Genomic DNA, 25,490 nt, shown 5'->3' with positions numbered 1-25,490 from the left:
GTTTCTCTCCTCCTCTTCCCCTCTCTAAAAATAAATAAATAAAATCTTTGAAAAATCATCTTCAGCTTCTTTTACAACCAAGATAAATTTTTCTCTGCATTCATACTGACATACAAGCTCTCAAGATAACCTAGGAAAGGCTTTTTCCTATTTTTGCAGTAATTGGATCACACTATGTCTGTTTCTCTACGACTTGTTCTTGTTCCATTACTAACAGTACCGAGGGTCCATACAGCTGTCCCCAACTTCGTTTTTTTTAAGCAAAAGTTAGAGTGTGACTAAACCATGCCGTGGTCCACAGTCTTCTTCTTCATGGGTATGTAGGTTTTGGTTTTCGTTCCCCATTACAAACGGCCCCGGTAGGCATCCTATGTAAACGCTTCATGTTCATTTGTGCTTTTGGATGTCGGTTCGTTTCCCTGGTTTGCACCTGTGTGGGTTTCAGAAGGGTGGTCTCATCCAGTGTGGGCCCAGGTATTGCCGGCCCCGGGGGTCTTCTGTCTTGAAGTCTTGTCACCCTGATGAGTGAAGCGCGAGTTATCTAGTCCCTGGGCATGTCCCTCACTGGTGTTCTGACCTGCATTTCTGTGACATTTCTGCATAGACTAGTTGAGCACTTGTGTTTTTCTCTTCCGTGAACTTTAAACTTGTACATGCTCATTTTTCTCCTTGGGTTGTTGGGAACTCGGGGGTATGAACCCCATATCGGCCACATGTTATAGAGTTTTCTTCCCTCCTGTCCTTCATCTTTGGACTTTCCTTATGGTGTTCTTTCCATATAAAAATACGCGTCTTTTTTTATTAAGACTTCATTTATTTATTTTTAGAGAGAGGGAAAGGGGAGGGAGAAAGAGAAGGAGAGAAACATCAACATGTGGTTGCCCCTCACATGCCCCCTACTGGGTACCTGGCTCGCAACCCAGGCATGGGCCCCGACTGGGAATCAAACTGGCAGCCCTTTGCTGAACAGTCTGGTGCTCCACTGAGTCACACCAGCCAGGGCAAAAATACCCACCTTTTTATGCAGGTGGATTCCTCTCTTGCTTAATTTGTGGCTTCTGCCTTTTTTTGTGAAATCCCTCCCTTCTGAGGTTTTTCTTTAATATGTTTATTGTTTGTTTTTAGTTAGTTGAGCACCTCACTGCTGCCAGAATTCGTGTTTATGTACTCGTCGTGATGGAGGAGTCTGGTTGCCCGTTCACAACCAGGACCATTTGTTAATCACGGTCTTACTGTCCTTGGAACTGAAATCTTAATTTCATCTTTACCTGAAGCACCAAACATCTTTGGATCTATTCCGGAATCTCTGTTTTGGCCCGTGGATCTTTACATCTTCTCTGGTTAGCCAACCGCGGATATTTGTGTTAGCATTAAGGTAAACCTTAATATCTTTGGGACTTATTGTACAAAGCTTCTCTGTAGATATTCTTTTCCAAAATGTTCTTAGCAACTCTTAGCTATTCATATTTATCAATTAACTGTCATTTGTCCAGACCCACTCCCCCCAGAAAAAGAAAACCTTTTGAGGACTTTGATTAGAATTACATCAGTGTGATATGTGAACTTATGAAAAGAATGACTTTTTAAAAAATGTTCACCCTTCCACCCAAACACTGATTCAGTTGCTGTTGTAAACATTATTTGATGAAATTACAATACGTGGCTTTCTTCATCTACAATATAGTCTTATCATATAGGCCTATATTTTCATATTCTGAATTTTATTGTAAGTAGGATCTTTTTTCCATTTAAAAATAATTATTCGTTTCAAGCCTAGAGAATAGCCATTTGGGTATAATTGTCTGTACTGAGTTGTCTTAGCAAACATTCTTCTTAATTGACAGTATTTATTAGAAACTCTTGGTTTATGATAAATATGATTTATGATGGTTACAACACAATCCCCTTAGTTCCAGGTTGTTTTATCTCTTCCTTATAATATTTACACTAATTCTGTTATCATGTCCTATTGCATTAGCCAAACAGTGTTGCCACAGCTGGCATCTTTGTTGTGCCTCTAACTTTTACTTGAATAGCTTTACAATTTTCAAATTTAATATAAAATTTGTGCTTCCTTTGGGTTTTGGTTTTTATGTACTTAGGTCATTTCCGTCTGCACTAATTTTTACTTAGAGTTTTTATTAGGGAGGGAGGCGGAGAGTGAGGGCGTGAAACTCTGACTTGTTATTCCACTGACTTGTGCATTCGTTGGTTGCTTCTTGTCGGTGCTCTGACCAGGGATCGAACCTGAAACCTTGGCCCATCAGACGATGTTCCAACCAACCAGGCTACCCAGCCAGGGCTTTGTTTGTATTTTTAAAACCTGGTTTCTTAGGCGTATCAAGATTTTGTGCAAACTCTAAGTATAAAATAGTATTTTTGAATATTCTCCCTTAAACCAATCTCTTAATTTTTTTCCAAAATGTTAACTAGAAAATTTCAAAAGCATTACTTTAGGAAGCAAAGTTCGTAATGCTGATCTTGTGGTTGTTTAGCAGTGATGATAGTCATTCATCTAGTGTTAACCGTTTTTATTTTTTATTTTATTTTTTAAATTTTTATTGAATGTATTGGAGTGGCATTGGTTAATAAAATTATATGGGTTTCAGGTGTGCACTTCCGTACCACTATATTTTTCTAGTATTGTCTTTTCCTGAGAGTTCCTTCACTGAGTTTCCAGGGTGGAAATGGATGAAATCTGGTTACTGGGAAAAGGAGGACTGGGAGGTGAAAGGTTTGGACACCTGTCAGCTGTCGCGATGTCAGCTTGTTGGTAGATCCTTCGAGTACATTATGGGACTTGCAGAGGGGCCCAGGGAGCCAGGAGGACCCTGCACGGGAGTGCAGAACAGTCGATGGTACCGTCGGGTCTGAAAGCATCTAATTATCTGGAGTGCTGCTGTCTCCCATCGTGTCGTCTTCTCTCCCAGAACTGTGGATCTCGGGGCTGAGACCGACCACTCTAATGCCCAGGCAAAAGTGCTGATTGGCCTCGTTCACTCAGTCCGTCCGTGTTTCTTCAGCACTTGTTACGTTCCAGGCCCAGTTCCCGAAACTTGGGACTGTCAAGGATCAAAGAGAGTGACTTCCGGTGAGGTCAGCCTCCTTAGTGTGGGGAAACAGAGAATACATAATAAACAGGACACGTAAGCACCTCATACAATGTCCTGGAAGGGATAAGTGCTTGGTGGGGGGTCGGGGGCAAGGGGTTGCAGTTTTAAGTAGGCTGGTCAGGGAAAGCCTCCTTGAGAAGCTGAGATGAGAACAGAGACTGGTCGGTGGAAGGGAGGCAGGGGCCCTGTGAATATCAAGAGGGAGGAAGTTCCAGGCACAGGGAACAGCCCGCGCAAAAACCCTAAAACAGAAGCGTGCCTGCGGTGTCTGAGGTTTACGTGGCCGGAGAAGAGCGAGCATCAGAGAGAGAAGCAGGTAGAAAGCGGGTTGAGGGCAGTAGTGTGCTCTGGTTTTTTTGCATGTCTGACATCTTATAATAATTAAAACAATCATAACCGCTGCATTCATTTAGCAAAGACTAATTGCCAAAGCGGTGTGTGCAGGCGAGGACTCGGGCGATGACACAGGTGGGCGGGATCCTTGCCGGCTGGGAGTTCACAGCCTAGCGAGGCAGTCAGGCACGTGCACATTTGTCACAGCACATAAATGCGCTGATAGGGGACACAGCAGCCTGACTGGTGAGCCATACAGTCCAGATTCAGACTGTGCCGGGGAGGGAAGTCAAGGTGATGGTGGGAGTCCCACAGCTGAACGCAGGGAGCAGAGAAATGGGGGTGAGCGCGCTGAGGTGGGCGAGGAGGTTGTGCAGGTCTGGGGAAAGACGGGTCACTGGTAATCGGAGCGTTTTTCTCGAAGAGAAAGCAAAATAAAAATTTTTAAGTTGATGCTCCTTGGTGAATGTGAGCTCTTAGGAAGGTTGTTTCTTTCTGGAGAACAAAACGCTACATCTTATCACTTACACAAGATGGTTATAGAGTTCGTCATCCAAACTGGGAACATTTTAGGGTGAAATGGTGCTGTTGATAATTGTGTCAGGACAAAGCGTATAAATCAGCTTCTGATTCACCATTAATGCTGATAAAAGGCCAGACCCAGAGGCTGTAAAATAATGACCAGTGCTTCCCCCTCGTGGTACAAAGCAGTGAAGATTAGAATTTCACAGCCCGTGAGTCAGTTTTCCAGAAAAATAAGTCACAGGCCATAAAGCTGATCAGAATCAGGTTTTCTACATAATATGTTAGATAATCATTTATTATTACTGTTCATATGTCTATCAGTCTGTCTAGTCCTAGCCATGTGATCGTATTCCTATCTTTAACGTTAGTAAGTGTGGCAAACGAGATGACTATTTCCAGTGGGCACTCCCTCCCTGGCACAGAACTGTGTTGATCCACCCTTGCGCACTGGCATCACAGCGGGGTGGAGTGTGTGTCCCGGGCCCATCGATTCTGGGCCAAGCCACAGTTCTAATCTGGCTGCTTGGCTAACAAAATACCAGTGGGCCTGACTGGAAGAGGGGCTTTAAATGTGCCTGTACGATTTGGCTGTCGTTCTCACGGGACCTGTCCGGAGAAGAACGTGCCCAGTGAGACAGGAGCAGACGTGTGGACCTGACCTCAAAGGCAGGCTAGAGCCAAACCCAGCAGAGCCGCAGTGAATTCACTAGAAAGAAAAAAAAAAAAAAAGAAAATCAGGATTTCTTAAGGAAAGCCACTGAGATTCTGAGGTTGTCTGTTTCGCAACAAAAACTGACTCATGCAAGAGACGACCATTGCAATCCTCCGTTTAGGATTAGCTGCCAATGGCCATAGCCAGTGCTCAGTATTTATTTGAATGAATGAATGGAAAGATGTCTGCCCTACAATTCTACTTTAAAATCACTCTTAATACATGCATAATGAAAAAGCTATTTTTCCTTATAAAATTTGGATGCAAATACAGGAAGTCTCTTCTCATCTTGTCTTGCCTCCTTTCCTTTCTTCTTCTTCTTCTTAAGATTTTATTTATTTATTTTTAGAGAGGAGAAGGGAAGAAGAAAGAGAGGGAGAGAAACATCAAAGTGTGGTTGCCTCTTGTGTGCCCCCTACTGGGGACCTGGTTCACAGCCCAGACATGTGCCCTGACTGGGAATTGAACCAGCGACCCTTTGGTTTGCCGGCCAGTGCTCAATCCACTGAGCCACACCAGCCAGGGCTCTTCTTCTTCTTCTCCTTCTTCGCCTTCTTTCTGTCTTCCTTCCCCTCCTTCCTCTTTTTTCCCTTCATTTCTGGCCCCTTTCATGGGAAAGGGAAGGGGAAGCCTGCCTCCAGGACAACCCCCCCAGTCTGCCTGAGACCATCAGTCTCCACGTGGACATCTCTGTGGAGAGGCAGCATTCCCCCCCCACCCCCGGCTCTGAGACTCCACCCCTCCCAGGAGAAGCTTCATGAAAAGAACCAAGTCCTGCCCTGGCTGCTGTGGCTCAGTGGATTGAGTGCCAGCCTATGAACTGAAGCGGCATGCGTTCAAATCCCAGGCAGGGCATATGCCTGGGTTGCGGGCCAGGTCCCCAGGAAGGGGCACGTGAGAGGCAACCACACATTGCTGTTTTCTTCTTTTTTTCCCTCCCTTCCACTCTCTAAAAATAAATTAATTAAATTAAAAAAAAAAAAAAAGAACCAAGTCCTAGAGATGCCTCAGCTTGCATGAGATGCTGCAGCCTCCTAGAGGGGGTTTTGTTCATCCTGAGCCAGCTCTGCAGAAAGATAAGCAGAGTTCAGATCAATATGAAAGACTGGTATGTTGAAGGCTCAGCAAAAATTTTCATTTTTTTACTATTAGAAATTCTTGCAAATTGCCCAGTCGGCAGCTGTCTTTCCGGAGTGGCTTTTGGCTAAGTCCAGCACAGACACACCCAGATGCCTCTGGCAGGCGAGCGGCGCCATTGGCCGGAGGTCCCTGGGGTCCACTGCAGCCCCACGGTCACCCGTGTGCTTTTCAGATGGAGCTGACACGCCCCCACGTGAGGGAGGGCGTGTATCCCACCCTTGGCCAATCATAGTACCCATGACCTTGGTCAGGGTCACTGGTCTAAAGCAGGGGTCATCCATGCTTTCTCTAAGGGGACAGAAACGGTTGCCGGTTTCAACAGAAATAATGATAGCAAGCATTTTAGACGTGGGGGCTCTTCCAGTCTTCGTTACAGCTACTCGGCGCCGCAGTTTCAGCACAGAAGCAGCCCCGGCCAGTACGTGTGAATGAATAAGGCTGCGTTCCGATAAAACTTTATTTGTAGAAACAGGCAGTGGACTAGATTTGGTCTATGGGACATAGTTTGACAGCTCCTGGCCTGAAGGATGGGCATGTGACCCAAGGCGAGTCAGTCGGGCCCAACCAGGGCTGAATCTCGGGGCTTTTGTTTGCGTGATGGAAACAGAGGCGCTGTCTTCACCTTTCTTTACCTCGGCTCCGTGAGTATACAGGCTACCACTGCCTACACTTCCCAGTAGGGACGTACTGTTTATCTCTTGCTATGTAACAAATTTCCCCCAAACGTAGTGGCTTAAAACAAAAAACATGTATGTTATTCCAGAGTTTCGGTGGGTCAGGAGTCCAGGCATCGCTCACCTGGGTCCTTGGGTTCAAGGTCTCTCCCAAGGCTGTAGGCAAGGGGTTGGTCAGGGCTGGGGTCTCAGCTGAAGGCTCCACTGGGGACAGGCCTGCTTCCAAGCTCACTGACATGGTCGTTGGCAGGATTCGGTTGCTTGTGGCCCATTGGCTGAAGGCCTCACGTCCTCGCTGGCTGTCAGCTGGAGGGTGTCATCAGGGTCATGCCCCACAGGCCTCTCCACTGCACAGCTCACCCACGGCAGCTGACTTCCGTAAGGGGGAGCAACCAAGAGACAAGAAGACAGGGTGAGCGAGGAGAAGCCAGTCTTTCTTGTAATTTAACGTCAGAAGTGACATTCCATCACTTTTGCCAAATTTTGTTCATTAGAAGTGGGTCTCTGGGTGTAGCCCAACGTCTAGGGGAGGTGATTAGCCAAAGCAAGAATATTAGAAGGTGGGGCTTGGTCAGAGCCATGTGAGAAGCTGCCCGCCCCTTCAGGGCAGTCCCCGGGAGGGAACCAGCACACAGCAAAGCTGTGCTCAGAGGAGCAGAGGAAGACCGAGCCCGCACGACTGTGTGCGAGCCCCTGGATCGAGCCAGAGCTACGACAGAAACGCACCCCCATTGTGCAGCTCTGTGACACAATTCCTGTTTTCCTTTGTCCTTAAGGCCATATTAGTTGGGTGTTTTGTGACTTCGAAGCATACAATTCCAACTAAAAGGCACGGCATTGCAGAAATTGAGTCAAAAGCTGCCTTAGGTATTTATAGTAATGGGTAGAAAGAAGTCATTTTTTTTGTTGACTTCTTCCCCTATGCCAAGTAGTGCCCTGAGCGTGTGACAACTACGTCATCACCCCTCAGGAAAGCCCGCAACAGTGGGTGACGCAGTATTGCTCTTTTCGCAGATGGGAACGCCAGCCCCCAGAAATGGTCAGCCATGTGCTCCAGGCTCCAGGCTCCAGAACTATGGTTTCACCAGCTCTGTGCTATGTTAGCATTTGTATATTTTGGAGCATTCATTAGGCTACATTACTTTTCAGTGAGTGTCTCTTTGGTGGAAAGATTATGCATTTTACTTCTTTGTAGAAGTAAAGCCCAGCACCTCAAGTTAAATACATTTACTATATTGATTGATTGGTTGGTTGATTTAGCGATCCATATTCAGTTCCTCAGGCCGGAAGACTTATTGAGGGTGAGCTTTATTAGATCCAACAGGGACCGTTGTTCTTATAACTTTGAAAAGGCTGAATGGGTGTTTATTATGTCCACTTCTCAGGTGATGAAACCGAGGCCCGAAAGTCCTGGGTCCCCGTTGCTCACTGCCAGACAGGCAGTGCCAGGGTCCACCATCACCCTCAGCTCCCCCATCCCACTTGCATCCTGGGACTTGTCCCCATAACAGAACAGAGCGGGAGGAGGTGGGGGACTCACACTTTCGCAATATGGCAGGCAGACCGCGGTTGACGTCGAGCAGAAATGGGCATCGCAGGCAGGGGTGCTCTGCAAAGACAGCCTTCCCCTGGCACTTGTGTGCTGTCCTTTTTAGGACGACAGCCGCTGACATTTTTGTGAGGTCTTTCATGAATAGTGCACATGTTCATAAATAATCCCAAGGCAAAGCGATCTAAGGTGGTCCATGTGGAGAGTTCTCTCTCTCCATCCTGTGTTCCCTTCCTGGTCCTCATGGGTGACTGCTTTTATTGATTTTTTAAATTTTTTAAAATAATTTTTTGGTTTCCAATTACACTTGGTGTGCAATATTATGTCAGTTTCAGGTATACAACCCAGTGATTAGACATTATATAACTTCCCAAGCCATCCCCCCAGTAAATCTGGTACCCATTTGGCACCATACAGTTATTCCAGTGTTATTGGCTGCATCCCCTACTCTGCTCTCTACATCCCCGTGACCAGTCTGTAACCGTCGATCTGTGCTTCTTCATCCCTCCACCTTTTCCACTCACCCCCCCAACCTTTTTCCCACCTGGCAGCCGTCAGAATGTCCTCTGCATCTGGGAGTCTGTTTCTGGTCCGCTCATTCAGGTGGAACGAGGATCAGAGAGCCTGTCGGTTGTCTGGGAGGAGATCCCATGACTCAACTGTATGGAGAGGGGAAGTGAAACAGAGGTGACAAGGGGAGCATGCAGGGGGTGTTGATAACACTGTCACCACACTGTGGACAACTGGCACTTACTCCTGCTGGAATCCCCAGAGTAGAGGTAGGAACTGGTGCCTCAGAGTTCTCCACCCGCCGGGCAAGGGAGCGGAGGTGTTTACCCAGCGACCCCAGTGTTTGCTGACGGAGGGCTGCCCCTGGGGTGGCAGGAGATCAATGGCCCAAGTCCTTCAGGCTGCGGCACAGGTAGGCAGAGGGCATGCTGGCAACCGGAGAAAACCCTCGGGAAAAGAAGTGCAGGTGCTGGCGGACGACAGTCCATCCAGCACGCACCCGGCGGTATGGGTGAGGGGGCGGGGTGAGGCACCAGCAGCAGTTGCTGTTCCAACGTGTCTTCATGCACATCCATAAGCAAATGTGCATGTACTCTTCCCTTACCCCTTCCCTTTTGCAAAAAAAAAAGTAGTGCACTATATACACAATTCTGTCTCTTGCTTTTTCTCACTAATGTATTCAGAAGATCTTATCATATTAGTATGTAAGGACCTTTTTCACTCTCTTTATTCTTATGGCTGCAGAGTTTTTCATTGAGTAGGGCTCTACCCTGGTTCATTTAACAGGTGACCTGTACACAAACACCTGGGTAATTTCTAGATGCCTGTGATTTCAAAGAGCGCTACAATGAATAATCGTGCAGATGGGTCACTGGGTGTGTGTGCCTGTGCATCTGTGGACCAAACTCCCAGACGTCCTCCAGGCTTTAGTCAGGCACACAGCCTCCCTTCCTTAGTCTGGGGACAGGGAAGTCCACGTCCCCAGACTTCCTTGCAGCTACATGTGACCATGGACTAAATTCTTACCAATAGGACACAACCAAGAATGACACACATTCTTGGTCACCCTCCTCTTCCTCTTTGCTCCTTGCCCTGGGCTGGGTCACCGGCGTGGATCTTTGCCTCAAGGAAAACATTCCAGGGGATGATAGAGCAATAAGCAAAGAGATGAGTCCCACGATGGTCTCATGGAGAATCATCCCGCAGACATATAAACCTCTGTTTTATTTAAGTTGCTTCTATTTGGTCTCTGTTAAATAGCCCAAAACAATAGCCTAACTAAAGGTGGGATCATTTTATAGTATGGCTGACCTAAGTGTCCAAACACACCCCTCCTGTCTTTTCATGGATTCATCTCCAGCACACCTGAGGTATTCAATGTAGGTATTCAATATAATCAATAAATTTACAATAATCATTCATCTATTTAAAAATAGTTTTAAAGGTTATTATACTGTAAGGGTAGCGGGTAGAAGACTGCCAATAACAATAATAATATTTTTAAAGAATTATTTATTTTTAGAGAGGGGAAGGGAGGGAGAAAGAAAGGAAGAGAAACATCAGTGTGTGGTTGCCACTTGAGTGCCGCCTACTGGAGACCTGGCCCTCAACCCAGGCATGGGTTGCCTAACTGGGAATCAAACTGGTGACCCTTTGGTTTGCAGTCTGGTGCTCAATCCACTGAGCCACACCAGCCAGAGCTAATATAATAATAATATTCTTTTTTTTTTTTACATTTTATTTATTTATTTTCAGAGAGAGGGGAAGGGAAGGAGAAAGAGTGGGAGAGAAACATCAATGTGTGGTTGCCTCTCATGTGTCCCCCACTGGGAACCGGCCTGCAACCCAGGCATGTGCCCTGACTGGGAATCAAACCTCGATCGCATGGTTCACAGGCCCACGCTCAATAACTGAGCTACACCAGCCAGGGCAATATTCTTGATTATTTACTGTTTGTCACTCCTTTTACATGTAGTCCCTCTTCAAACTCAGAAAAACCGTTTGCGGTAGGTAGAATTATGATCCTTGTTTTAGAGAACAGAAGGCTGAGGCTCAGGGGAGATAAGACCTTGTTCGAAATCACATGTCCATGAAGAGCTGGACTCTGGTGATGTAACTCACATGAAATGCCTTCTACAATAGTGCGTAGGTATGGAGGACATCTGTGAATGGCCACTCTTTATGGCCATGACCACCACCACCACTGTTACTCTTTACTGTTTGTTAGGTAAGTAAAGGCAAAGAAACCTGCCCAAACCAGCCCAAGAGTGGCCTCTGGATGTGTCTGAGGTTCAGCAGGACAGAGGGGAAAGGGGGACTGGAAACTGGTTTAATCGTGTCCTGATTGCCTCTACCTCGAACCCACCCCACCCACCTGCAGCCAGACTGACGTTCCCTAAAAGCCCATCTCTTGGCTTCCTGGTCTACGCACAAGCCATCCGCTCTGCCTGGAACCCCCTCACCTCACTTTTTGTGCCTGCCCAAGACCTACAGGCCTGGGGTTATGAATCCGCCTCTTGCAGGAAGCTTTGCCTGACCACTGTGAACCTTTATTGCGCTGCCTTGTTCACTTAGTCCCCGCCCCCATTACTCTGTGACTACGCTAAAGGCTTGCCTGTTGCATTCCCAGAGGTTAGCATAACACCTCACACCCCAGATGGGACCCAATTACCATTTGTTAAACAAACGAATGGCTCTGGAATGAACTCTAATAGAAGATGTCAGAGTCAGGGGGACTGTGGCCTAAGACATGGAAAAATGACTCTTGGTCTGGGAGGTTTCTGTGTTGCTAGGAAGGGATCAAAAATGCATTTTTCTCAGGAGTAGGTAAAACAACTGACCGTCTCAGGCTAGCCCCACACCCCTGCCCAGGTCTAGAAGCTTCAAATTTTTGTTCTTGGACATCATTCCTTTACTGTTTAGGAACTTCCAAACCTGTAGGGGCCATTAGATGAAGTGAAGGCTGTTTATTTTCTCTGTAAATAGAGCCCCTGATCCACTTTGTTGCCCACCCAGTAGCTCCTGGCAGAATCTCGTTCCTTCACTTCAGATTCAGGAGCGGGACTTGGGGTAGGAGCAGAAGAGAAAGGAGGAGGAGGTGAGGTGTTTGTGTGCTGGTTATTTACATTTTCAACTGAGATGCCCTAGTGGCCTTTCAACTAGTTTGCTTCTTTCATTTCAGAAGTTATATATGCTGGTGGGAATGTAAATTGATGCAGCCACATCGGAAAATAGTTTGGCATCTCCTAGGAAAGTTGAACGGGAGCATATGCTGTGCTCCAGCTATTTCTCCCCCACGCTGTGCTTCTCAGAGTCAGCATGCATGAGAATCACTGGGGGACCTTGTTCAAATTCAGATTTGGGCTCCAATGTGTTTCCAGATGTAACGGGTACAGGTCACCTGGGAAGCTTGGTAAGAGGCAGATTCCACTTTCTGTGCTTCTCAGACTTGAATGGACGGGAGAATGACCTAGAGATCTTGTTAAATGCAGATTCTGGGTGCAGAGAAACTTCTCCGAGTGAATCATTAGACCCATGCAAGAATGTTTATAGCTGCGTTGCTCATAATGACCAAACAGGAAACCGCCCACTGGCAGTGGAGATGTAGACAAAACGTGGTATATTCATACTATTTATACGCCGGAGGCCATGTGAGAGTGAAAATGAATGAGGTGCAGCTGCCTGCGGCCACCTGTTCCCTCACACTGAAAGAAGGGAAGGAAAATTACTCATACTGTTCAACAGGTGACTGGACGGAGCAACCTGTTATTTGGGTGACAAACCTCTTTTTAAATAATAATTACCCGGAACTAAAAATGGGGGGCACAAAGTGGCAGAAGGGAGGGGAAGCTTTTGGATGGGACCATGTGAACGGTTTCTTGGGTACAAAGAATGTGCTAGATCTAAAGTTGGTGGTTACTTGTTTGTTTTAATCCTTATATTACACATTTATGTTATACACTCTTGTGTGTGTGCCAAATGTTATGATTGTCCCAATTTTAAAACTTGAAACATTGTAGAAAGGTCCATAGCAGGATGGCGGCCACTCGGACAATGGTGTCACAACTATTGCTGTCCTGTCCTTGAGTAATTCCTTGTGACCGGGTCTCTGGTCTCCTCCACGTTCACGAGTTTGTGTGTGTGCGCACACGTATACAGGGTAGAGCAAAAGTAGGCTCAAAATTGTTCGTATGGAAAACAATATTAATAAATAATAATACAAGAATAAGCTGTTTTGTGTACTAACAATGGCAAACCTCCTTTGCCCCATTCTGTATATGCGTATGTTACATTTTATAGAGAGACGCTGTTAGATATTTTTGCATTTATGCGCATATAGACACACTCGACAGTGTGATTTGTGTACTTTCTTATCCTTTGAACAGTTCACTTACTTATCTTGAAGAATAAGATTCCCTATCAGTGCGCATAAAAACGCATTATTCTTTTTATGGACACATAAGAGTTTATTCCATTATATGACAGAAACACAACTTAATGACGTGTTACTTTTTAACTATCAAGCAGTATGTGAATACACTCCCTTTTATTTTTAAAGATTTTATTTATTTATCTTTAGAGAGGAAGAGAAGGAGAGAAACATCAATGTGTAGTTGCCTCTCATGAGTCCCCTGCTGGGAACTGGACTGCAACCCAGGCATGTGCCCTGACTGGGAATTGAACTGCGATCGTGTGGTTCGCAGGCCTGCACTCAGTCCACTGAGCTATGCCAGCCAGGGCAATATACTCCCTTTTTTTTAAAGGATATATTAGTGAGGATAACGTTCTCTTACACATACCCAGAACCTTTAGATTCTTTCGTCCTGCCCCCACCTCACTTACCACACAGCCAGTACCTTTTTATTCTGGACTTTCATGTCTCCTCATCAGAAATACATACGGGTTTGCATGTGTTTCTATCTAGCTCAAACTTGCCTTTTTAATTCGATGCGGTGTGCCCGGAGTCCGAGCCATGCCTGCATTGGCAAATCTGGTGGATTACGGTTCTTTGCTGCTGGCACCCTGTGGTGTGGCCGAACCTCAGTTTAACCTAATCACTCCCCCATGGTTGGGGCATTTCGTTTCTTTCAGTTTTTTGGGGTTTTGTGGGGGTTTTTTTGCTGTGGCAATAGTGTCGCACAAACACCTTTGGACACACTCCCTTCTGCACATGCGAAGATGTTTCTCTGGAGAAGAATAGAGGGAAAGGAGAATTAATTGCTAGATCATTGGCAGGGCAATTTAAAAATTTATTGCCAAACTGCCCTCCATAGGAGCTATAAACATTCACGCTTCCACTAGCAATGCATTAGAAGACCAATTTCCTTGCCTCCTCCCAACAGAGTAGGTGCTGTCAGCCTGCTTAATTTTTATTGATCTGGTAGGTGAAAAATAAAAAGAGAGAGGAATTTATGGCTGTTTAATATTCACTCCCTTGTAATTAGTGAGGCTAAACACCTCTCGCACGTCTGTTGCCTGGAACCTGCCATTAAACAAGATCTCCATCCTCCTGCCCATTAAAGTTTGAGAAGCGCTGAAATCAGAGTCCACTGCTTAACAAGGTCCCCAGGTGCTCTGTGTCCGTGCTAAATTTTGAGACACGCTGGAGTCAGAATCTGCATTTTAACAAGGTCCCCAGGTGATTCTCCTGCGTGGTAAGTTTGAGAGTGTGGCGTGGGGGGGGGACAGCTGGATCATAGCACACGCTCACCTTGACTAACACTAAAACCAATTGAAACACTATTTCTGTCTATTTTAACTTGCATGTCTTTAATCATAAGTGAGCTTGGACATTTCTTTCATATTTTTATGAGCCGGATTTTTCTTTTCCGGAACCAGCGAGTCAGTGAATCTCACTTTACTTGAAATGCACCCAAGCCGACCTCCTCCGAGCCTTTGCTATGCTTTCCTCTCCCAGGAAGGCCACCTGCCCGGTGCTCCCCATGGCTGCCTGCGATAGCCAGGTTTCAGCTCAAAGGTCCCTGCTAGCCCAACTCAGGGACTCCCCCGCTGCCCCCGCCACCACCAACCACCCTCTGACTCCACATCACTGCACCCCATTTTTTCTTTATAAAATTTGTTTGTTTTTATAGAAGGGAGAGAGAAACATCAATGTGTGGTTGCCTCTCATACACCCCCTACTGGGGACCTGGCCTGCAACCCAGGCACTGCCCTGAGTGGGAATCGAGCCAGCGACGCTTTGGTTCTCAGGCCACTGCTCAATCCACTGAGACACACCAGCTGGGGCCACCCCATTTCTTCTTGATGGCACTGCCGTCGTTATCTGAAATGATCTTGTGCACTTCTGCATTCAACATGCGTGCATTCATTCATTCATTCATTCATTATCAGTTCCTTCCTTCTGTGACTGCCCTGCTGGGTGTCCTCCAGCTCGCGGGTGACTCTACAGCCACCGTCTGGAGCAGACCCAGGGAGTAGTGTGGGCTCGGAACTTTATCAGATGAGCACATCAATTAGCTCCCAGCCAAAGGAGGAATAAGATTAGCTTCCGACTAGAGGTACGCCCCGTTGGGGAATCATCTGTACCTGGATAAACGCTCACTTGTTCAGTCCCGTCTCCATCGTGGACAGTAGTGGTGGTGATGACGGAAGTCAAATGAGGTGGCTGAGGAGAACATGTGGCCCAGGCAAGGCGCTCGTCCCCCTGGGAGGCCCGGGACAATCCGAGGGGGCAATTATAACTTATTTTTATCTACTTCTCTTGAAAAATAAAGCAATTACTTGAGCAATATTAATGAGTAGTATTAAATTGCTCATTATATGTATGTATTGAAACCGGTATGAAAGCACAGGCAGCGTGCAGTGCGGAAGGGCCGAGTAACGTCCACCCGGGCCTGCTTTCGCCCGATTTAGGTCCATCACTGCCTGTGCCCAGTTTCCCTGGAACCACCAATTCCAGATGAGCGCTAGCTATCATTATACGAAGCTATAACTCGCACTGTATCGTTCGCTCGTAGGGAGTACTGCCTTCTGTCCTGTGCGCTGCTGCTCCGTGTACTTGACCCAGAGGAATCCATCCTCCCAACCTCCCTAGCTGTCAGCCTTGCCTTTTCACGGATGAGAAGAGCGGGGCACAGAGTGGCCTTGCCCAGGTTACCGGGTAGCAGGGCCAGGACCCTAACCGAGGCTCCCTGGTGCTCAGTTATCACACTGCAGAGCCTCCGGAGTTGTGAGTGCTTTGGAGACGGTGGCCTGGAGGATCGGGTGGAGTCCCGAGGTGCACTGGCTACCTCTGGGCGAAATACTTGGTTCTCAAAATTACAGATATTCATTTTCTTTTACAAAATGACAAGCATTGAAAACTTACTGACTTTTTCCATGAAGAAAGGGGACCCCCTAACAACCACAGTATATCAGGATAAAGGTGATATAGAAAGACTTGAGAAAGTGACTAGTTTGCAAGAGAAATGCCCAGTGGAGAAGTTATTTTGAAATGCATGTTTGGCCTCGAGTCCCTTGTTAAGTGATCCCATTGCTGAAAACAATGAAAAATTCGCATACAAAAACCTCTATCCGTGTGTTTAAACTCAGCAGCAGGATTTCTGATCTGTTTACACATCTTCCAAATAAGGAGCTCAGTGGGTTTGAAATCCGTGTGTTAAACACAGAGCCATGAATCCTCTTTCTTCAGTTGATTTGCAGACGCCCCTGACTGATGATCAGGAAAGGTGAAAATTTATAAGCTGGATTTTTAAAAAAGGACTAGTGAATGGTGAATGGGGTGAAGAAAGGGTTATCATACCTTATTTAAGCACAGCTAGTGACACCTTGCTTTCATCTTGATGTCTATATCCTGTGAGTTGTTTTTTCAATTTTTCAATTATGACCCTTGCCATCAAGCCATGAAAACCAAACATGGTATTAAACTGAATTTAGCACCATAAATTTAAAAGCAGATAGGGTGAAATATTAAAACAATGCCTTCAAAGAAAATGAAACAAATTTAGTCAGTTGCTGTCATTACATTTGTGAAAAACATTTACTTGTTTTTTTTTTCTTGAAGCACTGTGCACAGGGAACATGCATGATCGTAGTGAGATACTGTTATATGTCAAGTTGATTGGCAAAAACTGACACAGGATGTAATTCCACAATATTTCTTCCACTGCAGGGAAAGTAGAAATCAAGGCCACTACTTTGGCATCTCTTAGTCACCTGCAATGTAACCAATATGGACATTCATGTAAGAAACTGACACTTTCTAGAAGGAGCATAGGTCATGGGTACACTATACACATGGCAAAGACCAGGAAACAACCTGTGTGCCGTCGGCAGCAGAGCGGACAGCCGAAAGCCGTTGTGCCTACACTGTGGAATATCACGTGTCAGTCGGCGTGGGTGAATGCTAGTGACGGCAATGGACTGAAAGACGATCTTAGTAATCGGACAAATGTGGGAAAGGCAATTCCCGGAAGATGACATACCCTTTTATGACCTTCTTTTAAAATTAAAATGACATATTTTTAAAATTTTTTTCTTGCTAATTTTGAAGAGGGTGAAGAAAGGGAGGGAGGAGAGAGGCAGAGAGAGAGAGAACATCAGTTTGTTATTCCACTTATTTGTGCATTCATCGGTTGCTCTTTGCAAGTGCCCTGACCAGGGATGGAACCAAACCCTAGCATATGTGGCCAACACTCTAACCCATTGAGCTACCCAACCAGTGCAAAGTGGTATACATTTTTAAAGACTACTTATAGGTACAAAAAAAAAAAACTTGCTAAAAAGAAAAAGCAAAGGAATGAGTATGTAGGGTTTAGGTTGATGGCTATAACAGAGGAGGGGGCAAGTAGGGGTGCGGGAGGCGTAGGTTACAGTCAAAGTCCTAGTTTTGGGGTGGTTTCCCTGGTGTGTATTATACCCTAATAAGACAAGGAGCAAACAAACAGCCAAATACAGGCCAGCGGTGGCTCAGTAATGACAAGGTGTCGTGCGGCAGGGATTCATTAATCCGATTGCGTGCCCCGGGAACTGAGGAGGAAAGAAAGAGCTCCGCCCAAACGCGTGCGTGTCACAGTGGTTCAAAGGTGTCCGACGTCAGCCACCCTCCGCGTCGGGTGCGCTCCCCCTTTCAGCTTCCCCAGAGGCAACCACTGCCGCCAGTTCACTCAGTATCCTTCTGCGACGTTCCAAAAGGAGCCCGGGAAATCCGAGCACAGACGTGTGTCTCCAAACGGCATTACGTTTCTGTGTAGCTATATTCACACCCCAGAGAAAACTTTTAAATCGTTTAAAGAATTTTTAAAATTTTAACCTCGAGGGACTTCACCTTCCAGTTACACAAACATCCCTAGAATCCAGCCACAGCTTGAAAATCATCAGGAAGGTTGAGGAAAACAGCTCAGTGTTTGAGAAATGTAAAAACTCTTCTCGCACGCCTTCCCCTAGGGTTTGCCTACGGTAACCCCACACCGGGTTACCTTTCCCGGATGCTGTGCATCCCCAGGAGGCCTGCACACGCCACAGCGGAAAATCCGCCCCCACCCCGGCGCCGTTGGAAATACAGATCCCCAGGCCCGTGCCCGGATTCAGAGCTGAACCTGGCTGGGTCATTTTAAATAAGGTTCCACGTGATTCTCAGGTTCGGGCAAGCTCGGGCCACAGACCCGCCTCCAGGAATAACCCCACTGGGGAGAAAGTAAACACCTGGGGGGGGTGCGGGTTGGCTTTCTTGATCCCTGTAAGATGCAGTTCACCTGGTGCAAGGAGGGGTTCCCCCCTCCCCTCGGGTCTCATTTAAGTCCCAGCCAGTCTGAGCACGAACGCCAATTAGCGTACTCGCCCCCGCCCGCGTCCCCGCAGGACCGCGCCCGTTCACCTGCTGGGCGGCGCCCGCGCGCGCCGGCCCAGAGGCTTCTCCCTGGTGGCCTTAGACCTGGGGCGGCGCTGTGCACCAACGGATTCCCGGGCTCCGCCACCTGAAGCCAAAACTTTCAGAATCTGTATATTTAACCGGCTTCTCCAGGACACTGCAGCTGGGGACACCCTGGCCTCGTTTAAATTTTAAATTCGACTGTACAGCCAAGGTTGGGCATCACGAGCGGAGGTCGTGCCTCGCGGCCCGAGCTGCCCCTCCCGACGACCTGGGGAGCTTTAAGGACGACAACCCCAGTGTCCGGGCCAATTAAGTCCGCACGCGAAGGCGCGGCCCGTTCCGCAGCGGCCGTCCCGGCATCGCCCGGAAGCTCGGGCCGCCCACCCCAGACCCACTGAGTCAGAATCTGCATTTTAACGAGATCCCCAGCGATTCCCGCGCACATTAAAGTTGGAGGAGAGCTGTGCTTCTGAAATTTTAATGGGCACACGAATCACCTGGGGAGCTTGTTAAAATGCAGACATGGTTTCTCAAACTTGAACGTGCACACGAATCACCTGGGGAGCTTGTTAAAATGCAGATTCTGAAGCAGCGAGGCTGGGGTGGCGCCCGAGCGTCTGCATTTCCGACGAGCTCCGGGTCGATGTGGGCGGCGAGGCCCCGGACCGCGTTGCCCCTGGACCCCGAGGCCTTGGCTCCGGGCCAATCAGCCGTCAGGACTCGTGATAAATCGCCCCGCTCCGCTTCGGAGCAGAATTGCCAAGACATGCGCGCTCAGGCCGAGGGGGTGTAATTTCCGAACTCCGGGAATTGGCTGTACCGAGCAGGCCACTCGCAGGGACTTGCCGGAGCCTGGATCCTTACGCCATGTCGCGGCGCAAGCAGACGAAGCCCCAGCACCTCCCCTGCGAGGAGCCGCAGCCCGCGCCCCGGGAACTGGCGGAGGCAGCCGGCGAGGTGGTGGGGGGTCCAGGTGAGTAGCGCTGCGGTCGCGGCCGGGCGCCGTTTCTCCGGGGTTTCCGGACCCGCGCGAGCGCGAGGTCCCGGCACCAGGCGTGGAAGGGCGGATGAAGCTTTCTACTTGAGTCCTGGCGCTCCGACCGCGGCGCCCCTGTGCCCTCCCCCCATCCTGGTAAATTCACTCCCTTTGGGTAAATTATTCCGCTCTCTGCATGGGCCTCTCCAGCCGCTCCTCCCAAACGCTTGTAAACGGCGGGCCATCTCCTAAACACGCTGGGAGGATGCTCTGAGACCCCTTCCCAGTCTGTCTGCCGGGCGTGTCAGAACTCGGGTCCCCGAGCTGCCCGGCGCTGGGCTGCGGCCAAGCGCCTGGAAAGTAGGCAGTGAGACCGGCGCGCAGGGCCACCTTCTAGGAGAAATGTCTGAGAAAGGGCCGGGCCTCAGCTGGTACACTGGGCTAAGTCCTGGAAAGGACAGTGGCAAACTAGGAGAACAAAATTCCATCTCTCCTGGAGCTCCTGGCCCAGTAGGGACGAGAGACAGGGCACAGGAGCTAGAGCCGTGGAGTGTGAAGTGTTTAGGGGTGCGTGCTGGGGGATCACGGAAGCATGGAGGGAGATATGAGGCCTGAAGACAGGCGGGCCCTTAAAATGCTTTGTCCAAGTCACGCCTCACCGAGGAGGGCACCGTCGAGTGAAATCGAAGGTCGTGAAGGAGTGAGCCCTGGAGATGGCCTCAGGGAAGCGTGTTCCAAACCGAGGGACCAGCAAGTGCGGAGGCTAGGGCGTCCGCGGGCTGAAACCTGCAGCGAGTCGGATGAGGTCTGAGAGGTGGTGGGATCCCCGGGGGGTCCCTGTGGACTTTGCATTTTACCCTAGAGAAATGGAGCCGTTAGGGGGAGGGGATGTCGGGCAGGGCAGTGCCACAGTTAAGACTTAGCGGGCTCCCCCAGGGCACCATGTGGCTGAGGAGGTCGGGGCAAAGCAGAAAGACCCTCGGCTACCCTAACACCCCGGTCAGCACTTCTCACCCTGTGACCCCGGCAGACACCAATTCTAATGTGCCTGAGGCTCAGGAGTTTTGCTAACCAGTCGAATTTTAACGGCTGCTCTCTGGCGCCCGCCCCCCCCCTTGGAATGTCCGGGGTGGAGTGAGGTCCGGAATCTGCATTTCTAAAGCGCTCGCCGTGTGATTCACACGCACTCAGATTCAGACTCGGTAGCTTCCTACTTGATCTCCCCACCCCCTCCCCCCTCCCCCGTGGTTAGCTGTTACCTTTTCTTCGGAAGGAAGTGGGGAGAGGAGTTTCAACTATCTTCTCCCCTTCCCCGGCATCTTCCTGGCCCGGAGTGGTGGGAGCGGGGGAGGGTTTCGGGTCTCCTCTCCGCGAAGGCTCAGACCCGCAGCAGCGGGGACACTGCTAACTACACACTCCAAAGGAGGTGGCGGAGGGCCAAAAGCTTAGCCACGCCACTCCTGAATTAATAGTTTGTATTTGAAACTAAAGCTTGGGCAGCCTGAGTTACCATAACCAACCCACCATAACTACCACTCTGCCCAAGGCCTAGAATGGGGACAGGTGGTTTGGACCTGAATTGTCCTTCTGGGGCGGGGCTGGGCTCCTGCCGATCCTCCGAAAGAGGAATTAGGGAGTTATTGGGGATGTTGACTCTTTGGTGGGGGGAAGCAATTATTGAAGACTTCCTGAATTACCCCACACTGTTTTTCAAAGTTCCTGCTGCGGGCTACTTTTTATTCCTGCAAACAGCACAGGTCCTGGGTTTGAAGGCCTTGGGGAGGGTGTTTTACATTGTGCATTCCTGGGGTGCCCCCTGTGGGAGCGGGGGACAATCAGAATCATGCCCCGAGACACACCTCAACACCGGCCACCTGTGCAGAGAAAACGCAGGTTTACAGCCGATGGGGTTTTCCACCTGTATTTCAGTCTGTGATGCTGAGCCAGAGCTTTGCCTCCCACCCCCAACCCCCACTTTGGTCCACTCTTGGAAATGGCTTTGCAGCCAGAGGAGCTTTTCGAGAAGGTGTAATGGAGCAAGTCCATGGGCAGGGAGGGGCTGATCCCCACCAGTAAAAAGTAAAGTAACTCAGGGGCAGGGAAACAACCTTATGCAGTGAGCATCTGAAGTTTCTCAAGGGGTTGGAAAGCGCCCACTGTGTTAAAGCGGATTCTGTCCAGTGTGCCCCCTCCTTTGGGAACCGAAAGGTGTCTGCCCCAGCGCCATCTCGATACCTTTCCCAGGAGGGAGTGGGCTTCCCTAGATCTGTCTAAAGGAGAAGGAGAGCCCCGCCCTTACATTCTACCTGGGTGGCCTGGGATACCTACGGGACACAGTTTCCTGATACCTGTAACCCATCCGTCTCCCCACCGCCTGTTTTTGCAGTTTGCACAATGCGTTTTCCTCTCCCAAGACTCTGCCGGCTCACATATATACACACCAGTGAAGAAAATGTACGATGTTTGTATCGTACTGGCTTAGGTTCTTTTATGGATGCTAAATTTAATAATCTTCACGTAAACCTGCAAGTTAGGGGCTACATCCCCATTTTACAGATGTGGCAACTGAGGGCCAGTGAAGTTTAGTTAACACACTTAGGATCGCACAGGTAATAAATGATAGAGCTGGAATGTGAAATGGACTAGCTGGCTTCCCAGTCTGTTCCAGGAACCACTGTGCTTTACAACCTCTTACGTAGATTTCAGCTTTTCCGTCTCGGTTTCCGTGGAGTTAAGACACTCAAGAGTCTGATGGGTTTCTTTTTAAAATGGGAATTCTAGGTAAGACAAGGTTTTGTGTTTTTCTTTGAAGGGCATAGTGATGACCTTCAGATACGATAACTGTGAGTCCTAGTCAGCTGAGAACTTGAGCGTCTCCTCTGAGTCAGTTTCCATCCTCACAGTGCAGAAGTCCCCAAGGTGTGGTCCGCAGACCAGCAGCATCAGCTGGGAACTTGTCAGAAAAATTCCGGGCTCCACTCCAGACCTGCTGAATCGGGAACTTGAGAGGTGGGGCCCAGACACTTGTGTCTCTTAACAAGCCCTCCGGGTGATGCTGGTGTGATGCGCAGGCACTTGGAGCTGTGCTTCTCCGGGCATGTGCGGAGGGTTCCCCCAGGGACCTTGTTACAGTGCAGGCTGCTTCTGCAGGAGGACGGAGCCGGGGGTGGGCCTGAAGTTCTGCTTTGCCAACTAGCTGCCAGTCACACTGGTGTCATTGTTGTGTGACCACCCTTTGCCAGCGGTCTGGAGCCAATGACAGTCACCTGGGCAGTGCTTTCAGGGGCAGATTTCCGGGATCCACCCTCACCCACCCACCCCTGGGAATTCACATTTAACCCACAATTCAGATGGTGCTGATCCAGGTATGGGGGCGTCTGGGGCATTGTAGGGTGTTCAGCAACATCCCTGGCCTCTACCCGCTAGATGCCATTATCACGCACATGATCCTGGCCGTCAGAAGTGTCTCTGGGCATTGCCAGATGTTCTCTGGGGGACAGGAGGACCCCAGTTGTGAGCCACAGGACTCGGTCATTTGTTCAGGCCCTGTTCCTGAGGGGCTTCCTGCACCGGGCCTGCTCGGCTCTGTTGGCTGTGGCTCCTTTTCACGGCTGGGTGAATGGCTCCGTGAGCTGCCAGTAAGCACACAGCTAGTATTGGGGCGAAGCAAGCCCTGTGCCTAGAACGGAAGCCCTCATAATGTGCCGCACGCAACTCACGGTTCTTCCCTTGACACGCTCTGGAGGAAAGTGGAACCGACCTTCTGTAGCTGGTGCAAACAAGTGCCCGACCTTGGCCTCTGATTCAGAGATTAGTCAGGATTTTTTTTTTTTTTAAGGACTTCAGCTATGGAGAGCACCTCTTTAGGAGTACTTAATCGTTGTTACGGGAGTTCTTAAAACTACATATTAGATTAAACCATATGAGATTGTCGTCGGACCACTTGGGCCCAGGAAAACGGCGATTTTACAAGGTTTGACGTTACTGCAAATAGAGAGAATGATGGCCTGGGCTCCCAGGGACCCGGAGCTGGGCTTCAGCAATGAATGACACGTGGCCAGTCTTGTGCTCTCCATACAACTGTCCCCCTGCCCTGGATTATTTTGAAGCAAATCATACATATGTGCAACTTGTAAATATCCATCCCCAAACTATGAGAAAGTTTTAAAAATTCTAATTTCATCTTCACACCTTAAAAATAAAACAACCCATCATGAAGCTTCCAGTTAGGGTTCAGCATCTCACTGTCTAAAATGGTTTTGCAGTACGTTTTAAATCAGAACCCAAATCTTGATAGGACAGGCCATCACATCAGGCCTTTTAGCTCCTGGTTTCCCCCTCCTTTTTTCACATTCCGGGTTGAAACACCTGCGTTTCCATCCTGGAGAGCAGTGAGGGTTGGTGTGCAGTCTGTGGCCTGTTACTGACTCAAGACAAAACAAGCTCAGACATCGAGAGTAAGCATTTAAAAATAGCCTGCCGTCGCCATGACCCAGCTTTCTGTTTTAGCTGAGAGGAACGTCTGGGCTTCTGTTTTTATCTTATTGCAACTTTTCTCATAGTTTGTGTTTATTTCTTCTTACAAAATATTGGCCCAGGACGGACCAGAAACGACCTTACAAAGTAGGTCTCCGAGGAGCGCTTTTGCAAAGGTTCACGGTCTGGATCTTGCCAGGCTCGTCCCTGTCATTATACCTTGTTCCATTTGTCCCCAGCACTTCCTGGAAATGGGCTGTGAGAGGAACATGACCTTTTGTGAGACCAGCATGTGCGAGGCTGTCAGTGTTCAGTGTGGGTTTTGTTTCTCTTTGGAGAGGCGGTGAAGGGAGGTGAAGTGAGCGCGCACCTGCCCTCTTACAAGGCTTACCATGGTGGCTACATTCTTTTTGTCTCCATTTCAGCCTCAGAAGTAGATAATGATGTTCCGAAGCCAACTTGCGCCCCCACTGACAACAGGGACACCCAGAAAGCCCCAGTCTCGGCTCCTCCCTCCGAGTCAAAGGAACAGGCAGCCACCCTTGGAGAGAGGACGTTCAACTGCTGCTACCCAGGTAAAGAATACGCAGGAGCTGCTGAGCCCTCCAGGCGCCCTTAGGCGGGCCCCTCCATGGGCCTGCTCACCACCTTGCTACTCTTCTCTGTGCACGGAGCCCGGGAACGTCCTCTGTGGGTCCCTCGGCCTCAAGAGCTCAGCGTGGGACTCATCAGAACCTCCATTCATACTAGCGTCTCCGTTTTTGAGGTTACATTCTAAGAAGAGCTGTGTCGTTCTTTTCCCTTCTAGGTTGCCACTTCAAAACTGTGCACGGCATGAAAGATTTGGACCGCCACCTGCGCATCCACACGGGTAGGTGTTCATTCATTTGCTCAGAACTTTAGTGTAAAAAAAACCCAAAAATACCAAAGGGGTTGGGGAGGGGATCTGAATTAAATGCCAGGCATATAGTGGTGAGCAGGACAGGTGACTGTCTCTGATTCGTGAAACTTGGTCCAACAGGCAAAAATGGCAACTAACAGGTAAGGAGAAACTGCTAAAGAACCTATATTATAACAGGCATTTGACTTAGGCTGCTCGCGAAAGGCTTTTCTGAAGAACAGAATCTCGGCTTGAAGTATAAAAGGTGGGAGAAAAAGGAAGCATACCAGGCAGAGGGAACAGCCAGCAGGTGCGAAGGCTCGGAAGGAGCAAAATTGGGTACCAGATGTTGCATGAACTTGAACATAGACCCTCCAGCCCTAGTCCAGCCTTCGCATTATTGCAGACCCAGCCAATGTCTTAATTATAACCTAATGAGAAACCTTTATCCAGAGCCAGTCGGCTAGTCTGCTCTCAGAAATTTACTGACATGGGTTTTTTTCCCCCTTTTCTTAAATAGGCATGAGATGAGGTTGGAGAGGTGGTGGTAGGAAGGGCTGCACAAGGCCTGTGGCTGTAGGGACCTTAGAGAAGAGGCTGCCTCTGAAAGGTGCCTTCCAAGCCGCAACCAGCTCCTGGGGACAGTGCTGGCGAGAAGGGACTCCCTGATCTGCAGCCAGGGTCCCGGCACGGTGGCCCTACAGTGGCATTATTGAACCGGTGCTAGAGAGGCGGTGTGGTGCACCCATCCGGGGATATTTACCCTCTGG

At 48.8% G+C, this 25,490-nt stretch overlaps 1 protein-coding gene across 2 annotated transcripts in view; it reads left to right on the top strand.

Annotated features, from left to right (window-relative positions):
- ZFP64 (ZFP64 zinc finger protein) overlaps nt 1-25,490 on the top strand; it is a 64,950-nt gene that overhangs the window by 26,017 nt on the left and 13,443 nt on the right. The window contains exons 1-3 of one of the 2 annotated variants that reach the window (XM_037133666.2): nt 19,215-19,361; nt 24,266-24,415; nt 24,649-24,711. In XM_037133666.2, coding sequence (XP_036989561.1) covers nt 19,256-19,361; nt 24,266-24,415; nt 24,649-24,711 — 319 coding nt within the window. In that variant the 5' untranslated portion in view covers nt 19,215-19,255. Of the gene's footprint in view, nt 1-19,214; nt 19,362-24,265; nt 24,416-24,648; nt 24,712-25,490 lie in introns of those variants that run through there. The other variant, XM_037133665.2, reaches the window with a different exon arrangement.

This window comes from Artibeus jamaicensis, unplaced genomic scaffold (genome assembly GCF_021234435.1).
Source record: "Artibeus jamaicensis isolate MK-2021 breed Jamaican fruit bat unplaced genomic scaffold, CSHL_Jam_final contig_685, whole genome shotgun sequence".
Lineage (NCBI taxonomy): Eukaryota > Metazoa > Chordata > Mammalia > Chiroptera > Phyllostomidae > Artibeus > Artibeus jamaicensis.
This window is presented reverse-complemented; position numbering and strand designations above follow the sequence as displayed.